General features: G+C 40.1%; 1 protein-coding gene across 2 annotated transcripts in view; it reads left to right on the top strand.

Annotated features, from left to right (window-relative positions):
* prkar1b (protein kinase, cAMP-dependent, regulatory, type I, beta) overlaps positions 1 to 12,618 on the top strand; it is a 66,752-nt gene that overhangs the window by 3,061 nt on the left and 51,073 nt on the right. The window contains exon 1 of one of the 2 annotated variants that reach the window (XM_005943980.3): positions 10,380 to 11,553. The exons of the other annotated variant lie outside the window; for it this stretch is intronic. Within the exon in view, the coding sequence (XP_005944042.1) occupies positions 11,551 to 11,553 (3 nt within the window). The 5' untranslated portion in view covers positions 10,380 to 11,550. Of the gene's footprint in view, positions 1 to 10,379; positions 11,554 to 12,618 lie in introns of those variants that run through there. 2 annotated transcript variants of the gene reach the window in all.

Here is a 12,618-nt window from a genome sequence, read left to right as displayed (position 1 = left end):
CTAGGGAATATTTTGGAGCATTTAGCTTAAATGGATGTACTTTCTTGGTGTTTGGCTTCGATTATTCGGAGAATCGTGCGTTTGGGCAGTTCATTCATAAGCAGATCATAGGATTTGTGTGTTTGAACAATGGGCTTTACTCTTACAAGTGGTTCATTAAGATGTGTTATTTGGGACTGAAGGCTATTAATGGTGGTCTCAGGAGGGCTTTGCTTTAGAAATGCATTTCCAACAAGAGAAGTTATCGCGAAGAGAGATCAGATAGAGCTGATAGTGATTCTCACCATGCTCATGTCCGGGTGAAGGTATTCATCTTTCTTCTGTAGGTATGTATGTGTGTTTGTGTGTGTGTGTGTGTGTGTGTTTTGCACTGTCTTTGTAAGAATGACTGAATTACACTTAATTCTAAATGCTTGACTAAGAATTTCCCCTCACATTCAAGAAAATGTCTTGTGTTCAGTTGGTTATTACCCTGGCTTGATTTTTTTTTTTTTTAATTTCTTTTAATACTATAGTTTTAATCTTTAGGACTGAATCAACAACAATGACAAAAAAAGTTCAAGGTCAAGCAGGGCTCTTTAGCTTGTATGTCCTGAAATTGTTGGTGTATTTGTGTCTTAAGAACAAAGAGCAGCAAGTTGAGGTCAAGCAGCGTTAGAGTCAAAACGAGAACACTGTTGATATTAGAGCTGCTGCTGGTGTTGATGGGGACTGTAATGCTGCATAGCCAGAGAGGCAGCATGAATACAAATCAATGTGATAGAGCTCAGCAGAAACAAGCTGTTTGTGCGTCACCTTGTGTGTATCCCATTACAATAACAACCTATCATGTTAAGAAAAGACATACTGTACAGTGTGTAAGAAATAGGGATACATTTGACATGAGTGTTTTGTACATGTTTTACATCATTAATAAGTATGTGATCTAAAGTGCTATTCTTCTTAGAGGGAAAGAAATATGAAAGAGAATTATTGTAATACCTAAATAGTGAGCATAGAAAAGAGGATATAATTAATACAAGCTGTAAAAGTGGCTGGATGGAGTAAATGCATGCAACATGCAGGACTGTATGAATGTATACAGTCATTGTGAATGACAGGAGCCTTGAGGCGGCTGTTGTTGTGATTTGGCGCTATATAAATAAAATTGAATTGAATTGAACTATGCAGTACATATCCATCAAAAGTCTTTATAATAAGCAAGGGTGTGGGTAAGAAATATATACAGCATAATATTGAAATATTTTGAATGAAAATACGTTTTCTTAATTAAATTAAAATATTCTGGGGATTCTAAGTGTATGAGATGAGCCTTCTTGTTGAATTATCCTGAGATGATGCTAGTTGGGGAACTATCGAATTGGCTCAACAAAAAGCCATCAAACACTGGGCACACTTAACTTGACAAAGCTACCTTGTAATACCGAGCAAGCTAAGTGCTGAGTCCCAAAAGTAAAAATAGGATAGCAACCTCCTTGCGTTAGCAGAAACATTGGTGGTTGCCTGGTGATTATATTATACATTCTGGGACTGATTGCAACCTGTGGTAAGTAAATGGTTGCTCATTGCTTGAGTGATCACAAAGCGATTGTACAGGTTGCTTGATAGGAGGCAACCTTTCTGCAAACAATCACAGTCTGACTTGGGTTGGCTGCTATCATCTTCAGAGGGACGGTCCAAGATTTGCAAATAATTATTATCTAATTTATAAATGCAGACTGACTATCAACATGTTGCCATTTTTATCAATGAGTACAACATGACTTAGCAGCCTGCCAGCTGGTTGTAATCTGGTTATATTTCTGTAGAACGGGAAGGCAGCAGAGCACAACTGTAATAGTTAAATGTGAATTTCTGTTAAGTGTGAATTTCTTTCTGTGCACACAGCAACATATATGTGGTTTTCAATGTTTTATCACAGGTAATTGCTTTATCATCAGAAACAGATTGCATGTAATTACAAACTTGATCGACAAAGTTTAACTTTGAGGGCATTCGCAGTTGAAACAGTATTGTCAGAGCTGTGGGTTACATGCAGCACTTGACCAACTTGCAACCATCTTTGGACTTTTATTATAATATAATGGAGTAGAAATTTCCCACTGTTCAGTCCTCCCCACTGCAGACCAAGTGTTTTCTGCAGCAAACATCCGATATTATATTTAAAAGCACAATAGCCTGACTGTTCAAATGATTGTAAAACAAAAAAAACAATATTTAATTTCTCTTTACATGACAGACGGTTTAATTTTTTGAGGAAAAAGGAAAAGTGCCTCAAAATCAAGAAGATACCAGTGATTTTTACATGTCTTTTACATAAATGTTTTCTGTCAATGTGAACTTTAAATTTTAGATTGTGTTTGTGAGGTTCCTGTGTGGCAATTACAAGGACATGGCCCTGTGATCATTGGTTATCATTGTGTAACTGTGTGCAAGGTCAAAAAAGCATCTTTGTACGGTAACAAGCATATATTTTATTGCTCTAGCTGCAGTAGTTGAATTGTTATGTTGTTGAATGTTGGTCTGTGAAATCACTCGGTGTAAACAAGTGGTTCGAATAAACAAAAAAACTGCAGACTTGCAGTCCTCTTTCGCCGACAGTTGCCCAACATGGTTCCAGTCAAGCCATCCAAATCTGTGCTTGTGCTGTGAGGTCAGTCATTTGTGGAAGTGAAACAGGCCATGTTTTGGTGACCCAGTTATCTGAGAGGCTTATTGTGTTTCTTTTCTTCTTGCCCACTGTAACTTTGAGGACAGTATTTCATTCAACAAGCCATATCCATTTAATCTGAATTTAGGGCTGCCTTTCTATGTTTGCTAAAAAATATTCATCTTCATGTTTCAAAGTGGACATTTTTCACAGCAGGAGGCCACAAACAGAGGTAGAATATTTTAAAAGCTAAACAAATACAGAAATTGAAATATTTTTCACCACCTGCAGTGTCTGGTCCCTGATCAGGCAGCCTTTTAGAGCCGAATGCTTTTGCTACAGATAATAGAAAAAAAACCTTGCCATGCCATCTTTTGGTATATTTCAGCCTCCCTGATTGCGTGTTTCTTTGTCTTCTCTCACCACCAGTTTGTCAGCACTGCTCGCCCACTAGAGGCAGTAACCTAGGCAACAATAGTGGAGAGAAGGACTGTAGTCGATCCTGTGTTCAATAAGCTCTTTTATTCACAAGTTTATCCCCTTTGTCCTCTAATGTGTCCACTTTTTTTTCTTCTTGTCTCTGTGCCAATTAGATCACTGGGGTATTCATTCTCCTCTTTTTCCAGACCTCGTCAGACCTAACCTCATATCTGCAGAGGATCAGTTTCATACAGCACAGTAATCTTATCTGGAAAATCTTTTCTCTGTTATCTACTCTCCTCTCTTCTTCTTTGGTGTTGTTTTCTTTCTTTCTTTCTTTCTTTCTTTCTTTGAGAATCACACAAAATCATTAGTCTGACAAGTTTGTTTCTGACTTTTGTTTTGAGGTAATAACACATCTTTTGTTCACAGCTGACATTGTGAATGTGGAAATAACAGCCATCTCTCTCACTTTCATCCTGTCTATTTATGTATGGTAATGATGCCTTTGATCTCTACAATAGTAGCTTTGGATGGTGTTCTCATCTGCCATCTCTATGAGATCAGCTTAGTGTGTAATTGGAGAGAAATGAGCTTAATTTTGGCACATAGTACAAAAAGACAAAAGATTATTTCCATGCCACGTTAGCTGACATTTTTCCCCCCTGTTATTTAACAGAAATAGGTTAGAGTTGTTTCTTGTTAACACAGAAAGCTATTATAAGATTACCAGTCTTTTGACATTAGGGCTCCCAAACAGTGATTAAAAATAATTACTTTCTAATACAATGGGCTGATTGTCCTTTGTGAGAACCCATAGAGAAGTCTATTTTAGATGGTTAAATGAATGCTGGACTAACCTAGAAATCTCATGAGTCTCCCAGGTTGCAGGTCTGTCTGAAAGCAGCACTTTATAATAGTGCCAGGAGATAATGTGTTAGTGTGAATTTATCACTTAGAATGAAACGGGCAGCTGGAAGCACAGATGTTTTATTGAATTTGTTATGTTGCATCTTCACTTAGCTTAATAGTGTTTTTTTGTTTTTGGGCATTTTTGGTGCAACTGCTGTTGCTGGTTTTGTTTAACAAACATCCAATATGGAACACCTGGATAGCTTCACCCTTTCTCCTTTACTTTCCATGAGAACATATTTGATGACTTAGGTTGTCTCACTCACACTTGTGCAGTTCTTGCTGCAGCCATGTAGGAGTCAGTGCTTTGATCTTTACATAACATGCCACCTGTGCTGGCAACTAAATGTTCAGCACAACGCCAGCCGTGACTCCTCGACTCCATCTGTATGTCTGGCAATCACTCATGCCTTAGCACTGTTCTGTTAACTCTTATTTTCACATCTTATAGCAGTTTCCTTGTTGTGGTTCATTTTTATTGTTATTATATATTTGTTCATTGCAGTGCCTGTTAATTGCAGAACATTTGTGGAATCTTTCCATTAATAGCTTGTTTGGGTATGGTTAGATATGCCCAGCTGCTGTTATTGAAGACTTTTGGGTTATTCTGAGCAATTTGAACATTCATCACATTTATTTTGAAATAGGAAAAATAGTTGACAAACTCCACACTACATACCAATGCTATTTTTTTTTTTTTTTTTTTGAGTGATCTGACTCATAACTTGTCTCAGCTTCTGTCTGATTATGTTTACCTCTTTGTTGTTGTTGTTTTGTGGTAAATCTTGTTGTCAGAATGACTCATCATGCATTTCTATGAAAAAGTATTTGACCTCCTGGTTCATTATTTTTGGCATATTTTTCAGACTTACGTTTCAGATCAGTAAACAAATTTTAACATTAGACAAAGATAACACAAGTTAATACAGCTGATGGGATAAAAAGCTTATTAAGGGATAAAAGCTATGAAAACCTATGAATTCTGCCCTCTACCAGAAAATCCAGAAGAAGAATGTTTGGGCATCAGTTCATGCCCTGAAGCTCAAGCACACTCTGCAGGAAAATGATCAGAAACACCCCAGCAAGTCCATCTTTTAACAGCTCAGAAAAAACAAAGTGTTCTAGTCAAGTTTTTGCAGCAGAATAGCGGGCTCAAAATTCCTCCACAGTGATGTGACACATTAATTACCAGTTATTGTTAAATACTTGAGTGCAGTTCTTGCTGCCAAGGGTGGCACAATCAGTTAGGGCTGGGTAGGTTTGGATACCTTTTTTTTCCCCTTAATGAAATAAACACTGATTTTAAAATAGTGTTTTGTATTCATTCGCCTTATCTCTGTGTAATATTAAAATTTGTTTAATAATCTGAAAAATTTAAATGTGACAAATATGTTTGTCGCACACTGTCGTTTTAAAGGGTTCTCCTGTCCCTGTTGCCCCTCATTATTTGATTTTTTTTCTACTTTTCTTCTGTCTTGTATCATCAGACATCTACTCTTGGTAACCCTGCAGAGGACTCATTGAAATAACAATAAATTTAGGTATATTAACCCACTATATTTATTAATTAAATTAACTTTTGTTTTTTAATCTCATCGCAATGAGAGAGCAACATCATCCATGTTTGATCTAAGCGTGGACAACTTGCCCCTATTTTAAAAGTGTAGTTGCAGCTAACCAGCTAACTTCATCCCTTCCTTTCTTGAGTTCCCTCCTGGTTAGATCATGATTGTGGTCGTCCTTCCCAGTGAATCTCTCTTCACACGTCTGACAAGCTCTCTCTTGCAGCTTGGACTGCATATCGTGATGTTAGTGTTTGTTCAACAGTAGGAGATCTGATTCATTCAGTTTTAACTAGCCTCCAGGCGTAATTGTTTCTTTGGATCTTAGGGCTTCTAACTTGTAAATGTAAATTAAACACAGGCCTTTTAGGCATTAAATTCATGTGTTTTTGATTTGAGCTGTTTTTGGCTGTGTTAATATAAGCTTTGAAACATGCATTAAAACAAAAATCTTTTCTTTTAGCAACAGAAGCTGATTCTGGATTGAAAAGTAATGTGATATTTGTATCTCTTTGCAAAGGGGCTAGTGTTGCGATGATTTTTCATTGCGTCGTCGTCATATGTCAAGTAAAACAAACGTGCCACATCTCCTTCCGTTTGCATTATGAGAGAGAGTTCCTCACTCTCTGTCATTGGATCAGTCAATCAGTTGCTGTCTCCCCTTCCTATGTAAAATGAGAAGGCTTTCAGTGCTGTTGGCTATTCAGCTGTCACCAGAACCTATCATAACAACTCCACCAGTCCCTTCGAAGGGCTCTGATTGACAATTCGTCAGAAGGGTTTGACTGTTTGTTGAGTCTGCTGAAAACATTTAGAGGAGTATTATGGGTAGCTTTGGATCATCTACCCTATCATCTGCTTTCCTTTTTGCTTCTTTTACTTTGCCCCTGCCGTCATTATATTTTTTTTAAGATCAGTCTCCATTTGTGTAATCAAGTTTGATTGCACTAGAAGTGGGTGGATCAAACTAAGTATTGATAATACCAATACCAACACTGATATTTGATTGATACCAGATCTATACTAGCGCAAAAGCCCAGTTTCAAAATACCTAAAAATCTAAAAGTTGTGTTTTTTTTGTGTTAACTAGTTTTATGGAAAGTAAAAGTAGAGTATTAATATTGGCGATACTGTTCCTGTATTCACTTGATATTGGATGGATACAAAGTTCAAGCAGCCTAGAAAGTTCAATCCATTTCAGCATCACAAACAATACTATGTGCCATGTGTATCAAGAAGTTCTAAAGTTTTCCATCATAGGCGTAATTAGTACCTCCAGCTTCTGTGTTCATTTGTCACCACTATGTTAAATGGAGGGTACTCTGTCAGATCAGTCTAGCTTTCGTGCACTCACCTGGACTTAAACCTCCTCCTATCTACCTCACCCTGGTCCCTGACAGGTAAGTCGGACCCCCAGCCCTCACTTTATGATGGTCCTTCTTTGTCTTCTTTTACCTGCCTTTCACCTTCACTTTTCCTCTACCATTCTGTGATTTCTGTGAAAGACGTTATTTTCACAAGGCTTACATGCTTATTTCAGTAGTTAGTCAATGTTACATTCAGAAATATGACTTGTGAAGCAGTCATTTCTTTGCTATCACTAAAAATGGCTATCATTACTCAGGATATTGTTTTTTCCCCAAAGAAAGTCAATTAAATTCAATCAAAAATATATGTATCTCAATTTTTTGTCAATTGACTGGAGTTTTAGCTGCAAAAGATCCAGTTTTTAATTTGGACTTAAGCTGCATAGTTCAGTCTAAAATACTAAGTGTAGTTATAAGATGACGGTGCTAACGTACTGGGGCTTAGATGTGCATGCAGTGCTGAAAAAAAAAAGGTGTAATGACTCTTTCACTGTTGGGTGTCTTTGTCTGAAAAAATCCAGGAAGAATCAGTAGAAATCAGTAGAATCAGTAGAAACATTTATAGGAATGTGCACCTACCCTTGTCTGCTGGAAGGCAGACAAGGGTAGGTGCACAGTATTGCTAAACCAGAAAGAATATCATGAGAAAATTTTGTCACTACTCAGTGATGAAAATACTTATGAGCCCCTGAAACGAGATCCAGGAAGTGGCTACAGGAAGAGGGTGATGGACTATCTGAAGCAGTTAGAACAAGACAAGGCTATTGACCGGACCTTATACCCCAGGCTATACCCAGGGGAGTCTACACCAAGTTTGTATGGTTTACCGAAAATACATAAACAAGGTGCACCTTTAAGACTGATTGTCTGCATGATCAACTCTGTCACCTATAACATCTCCAAGTTTCTGGCTTCGATCCTCAACCCGCTGGTGGGCAGCTCTGAACACCACATCCAGAACACCCTGGATTTTGTTGAGAAGGTGAGAGATGTCATTATGGAGACAGATGAAACCATGGTCTTGTACGACGTTACATCTCTCTTCACTTGCATTCCAGTCATGGAAGCGTTGGAGGTAGTTCGTAAGAGATTACAGGATGACACCAACCTCAGCAACAGGACCACTCTCAGCATCGACCAAGTGTGTTTGCTTTTGGAACTGTGTCTTCATTCCACCTACTTCACATACAAGGGTCAGTTCTACAGGCAGAAACATGGGTGTGCCATGGGCTCCCCAGTTTCACCCATTGTGGCCAATTTGTATATGGAAGAAGTGGAAAAGAGGGCTTTGCTATCCTACCCTGGAACACCACCAAGCCATTGGTTCAGATATGTGGATGACACCTGGGTGAAAATCAAATCTCAGGACGTACCACAATTCACGGATCACATTAACTCAGTGGACCGACACATCAAATTCACCAGGGAGGATACGAAAAGTTTGACTCTCATCATCCACTGGAGCACAAACTGGGTGTCATCAGGACGCTACAACACAGAGCGAACACCATCCCCGCAGACACAGTGGCCAGGGAGGAAGAAGAACAGCACATCAAGAAGGCCCTGAGTAAATGTGGTTATCCCAGCTCGACTTTTGTCAAAGCTGGAAAGGCACCTAAAGAAAGCTCCAGGAGAGAAGGACAACCGCTGCCTAAGCGAAAACCTGTAGTGATCCCATATGTGTCAGGAGTATCGGAGCAGTTGAGACACATTTTTTCTAAACACCGGGTTTCTGTGGCTTTGTCCACCCCAAGGATCAGGTCCCCCGACACAAACAGAGTAACATAGTGTACGCTGTTAAGTGCCAGGAGGATTGCCAGGATTTATACATCGGGGAAACCAAACAACCTCTGGCGAAGCGGATGGCACAACACAGAAGAGCTACCTCGTCAGGCCAGGACTCTGCAGTCTATTTACACCTACAGGCCAGTGGACACTCTTTCAAGGATGAGGATGTGCACATCTAGGACAGGGAGGAACGCTGGTTTGAGCGCGGAGTCAAGGAGCTCATTTAACTGAAAAGGGAAAGACCATCTCTGAATCGAGGAGGGGGCCTAAGGGTACATCTTTCACTATCTTACAATGCTGTGATTGCAGCCATTCCCCAACTCTCTGTGAATGGTACTCATGGCCATTGATCAGTGGGTTTTGGTCAGTGGTTGTTGATCAATAGTCATGAGAATTTGCATAATTAACATTACAGAACTGACCTCCCAGCCCATTGTTCCTTCACTGGACTGGTTTCAGTCATTACGCAAATGTACTGTTTATAAGATTGGGAAAACCTGCAGTCAGCTGAGACTGAAGAAGTCACTTGGATGAGTGACGAAACATTTCTCCCACAAAATGCTACGTCCAGATGAACAGAAACAACTTTTGGAGATTTACTTTCCTGGATGATTGAGAATGCATCAAGACATTTATAGGAATTATTTCAGTGTATAAGCACAATGCTGCTAATCTAGCAGTTTTGCTTTAGAGTTTAGATTTAGTTTTAGGGCTGAGGTCAAAATACCTGTCAGTTCAGGATGATGGGTAGATTTTTAGGGTTAAGATTAGAGAATGAATATAGACAATGAAGAGTTACCGTTTAGACAGCGAGACAAGTTTGTGTGTGCGCTGCAATGATAAATCGAGTAAACATCTTTTCATTGCATTTGCACACCTAATACAGCAGTGAACTTTCTGCCTATTGTACTGTTGTAATGGTGTGAACACAGTGATGAGTAGACTGTTAGCTCTGCTGGTGGATCAGCTCTGCATGCTTCATTACCTGTGTGTGTCTGTGTGTGTCTGTGTGTGCGGCACTTTGCTGTTTTTGGTTCACTCGCATGTTTTCAGTCCCAGCAGTGGCGAGTAAAGCTGTCTGATATCGGACCAAAGGTGGCTAAGGTAATTGCCATGTCTCTTTTTTTCTAACTAATAGTGTTTGTGCAGTTTTTGCAAGAAGCATGATGGGTGGTCTCCCGGATGTGTGATTAATTACTGGTTAGTCAGAGCACTTCAAATCAGGGTTAGTCATATTTTTTTCATGTATACTTGGTGCAGATTGGTTCAGGGAATAAACAAAGCAGTTTGAACTACGTTTAAATGAGTCATCATCTGCAAATTAGTTTGAATTTGAATTGATGATGGCTTTAATAATGATAGGGAGTTTACATGGGACGTGTTTATGTGTGTGTGTGTGTGTGCATGTGTGGGATTAGATTTGTGTCATCTTTTGTCTGTGGCTTCATTCTTTAATCTCTGACCCACAGTCACTAATGGAAAGCCCACTTTATAAAGAGCTTTTGTGTCCTGCTTACGCCTGTGTCCTCCGTCTCCTCTCACTGCCCCGTCCTATCTCTCTGGCAAACATCCGCTGATGATGACGCAGGCAGAGCAGAGGAGAAAAGGAGGGAGTGTGAGTCTGATATAGGGCAATAGCACAAAATCTAGAGTAGAAAATGCTATTTATTGGTGAATAAAATTAGCAGATCTGAATGCAGGATATTAATCATGTATTGGTTTGCTTTTTGAATGACAAATGGATTACTATCCTAGATCGAAAAGAAAAATATACTGAAGATGTGTTTTGTTTTGCTGCTGTACATAGCCCTGCGTAGAGTACTTTAGCTGTTTAGCTTGCGTGTTGCTAGAGAAGGGCTCAACATTTGTCTCTTGCAAATGCTTTTAGCTCGCAATGAACTAATGAAACTTGCTGTGTAGGCAGCAAAAGTAGACTTCAAAAGTCATACTAAATGTGTTTCTTGCACCCTTTTAATGGAGCACTGGAATCACAACAATACAAAGACTTGTTGGAGCCAGACACAAAGTCCTCACTTGATTAGTGACCCTCTGACCTAAAAGCACATGGGCAAAGATTGAAAAACAAAGCAGTACAACTGCAGAACACTTGCACACATAGGGATTGTATGGGATGATTATGCATCCCTGTGGGAATGTTTGAATCCATTCATTGGTGAAAAACTCAAGCACACCATTTGGTCAGAGCAGAAGTCCATCTTGAAGAGTGTCACGTTTTCCCTTGTGTGATCTGATTCACCATAGATGTGCAAGCGAGTGAGCGAAAACGAGAAGGCGTCAGAACTGGTGTGTACAAAGGTGTGTGAGCCACCGTTCCTTCCTGCTCAGACTCACCAACTATTCAGGATGCTCGCAGTACCCAGTTGTCATAGTGACGGAGTATAGCAAGAGGAGACCGCTCATTGCGCCACCTGATTGTGCGTGCGAGAGAGAGCAAAAGCGAGCGAGAGAGGGAGAGAGAAAGAGGAAAGCAGAGACAGAGAGTTGCGCAGGACCAGTGAAGAGAGAAGCTTTTTGCTGTGATAAGTGTTTTCATCAATTGACTTGTTTTTTGGCTGCTGTGTCGCGGGGATTGCAGACATTTTGTCATTTGCACGCTATCACTTTGTCTCGCACACTACTTGGATTCTCTCCTTTCTTGCATGCAGACAGACACACACAGCAGTTGCTGTGCTAGAATGGCAAGATGCTGATGCATTGTGGCATGTGTCTCAGGTGTGCATGAGATGGGGATCAGTGTGTGCTGATACCCATGCACACTTTGACTTGATGCCGAGTGCCTCTGACAGGCTACGGGACTCATAGCCGGCCAGGCCAAGGGGCCCTCCATGCCATGGTAAATATCTCTGATTACAAACTTAACTCTAGTTAGCCTCCTGAAGCTAATCTGTGTACCTAATTGAGACTGAAACAAGTAGTGCAATTCCATAAAAGCCTTTTTGCAAGGTAAAGGTGCTTGCTCACTGCCTTGTTTGAGTGAAAGTGTGTGCATTTAGGTGGCTGTTAGTCACAGACAGCAGCAGATTAACAGTGTTTGCTAGTTCATGATTCTGTCGAGCACGTTTGTGCGTAAGTGTTTGTTTCGGCTCTGTAGAGGATGCAGTGTGTTACCTGATTGCAGATCTCGCCACCTTGATTAAGCTCAGTTTGGAAGCTCTCCTCCCGGAGACTGCCTGTGCATGTGTCTGCAAGGTTATGTGTGTGTTTATGTGTTTGTGGCTGTATGTGTGCTCTGAATCTGCTCTCTGGTTCTGCTTCTCTTCTCCTCCTCCTGCTGGCTGTGTTCCCGCAGGCAGTGACTCTGCGTAAGCAAGAAGCGCATGTATGCGTGTGCACACCGGAGTGTTTTGCTTGCTTTTCTAACTCACGTGTTGGCATGAGATTTGCATCATCGTACTGTTTTGTGAAAGTGAGCAAAACATTAATACGAGTAAGAGGGTAATGGAGTCAGGCAGAAGGGGGAGTCGAATTGGGGGATGTTAGATGAAAGTACACTACATCAAAGGCTGAGTCAAAGTCTGAGCTAATGAATAACCTTGAAAACAACTGTTTAACTAGCTAGTGTTTTCTAAAATTGTATTGTGGATGTGTTGCCGTTCCAGATTTCATGATATTGTGCTGTTGTAATTATTGAAATAGTTTAGGAAGTATGTACAGAGAAGTGCTGACTTGTGATTTGACAGGTTTGAGTCTCCGTTTTCAGCTAATATGACAGTTTTTCACCATTACCTATGCTCTCCATCCCTTTCTGTGGCATTTTCTGTCTCTCTGCTGCAAGTTGTCTCTTGTCCTCTCTCCCCTTGTCGGTTTTTGACTACAGTGAATTGTCAGGAAATTTCTGCTCCCTGCATTCACTAACATTCTTACTCCTAGCTTACTTCCAGGTCTTTTTTCTTTTTAC

Source organism: Haplochromis burtoni, unplaced genomic scaffold (genome assembly GCF_018398535.1).
Source record: "Haplochromis burtoni strain Fernald_Lab_line unplaced genomic scaffold, NCSU_Asbu1 Contig_336, whole genome shotgun sequence".
Classification (NCBI taxonomy): domain Eukaryota; kingdom Metazoa; phylum Chordata; class Actinopteri; order Cichliformes; family Cichlidae; genus Haplochromis; species Haplochromis burtoni.
This window is presented reverse-complemented; position numbering and strand designations above follow the sequence as displayed.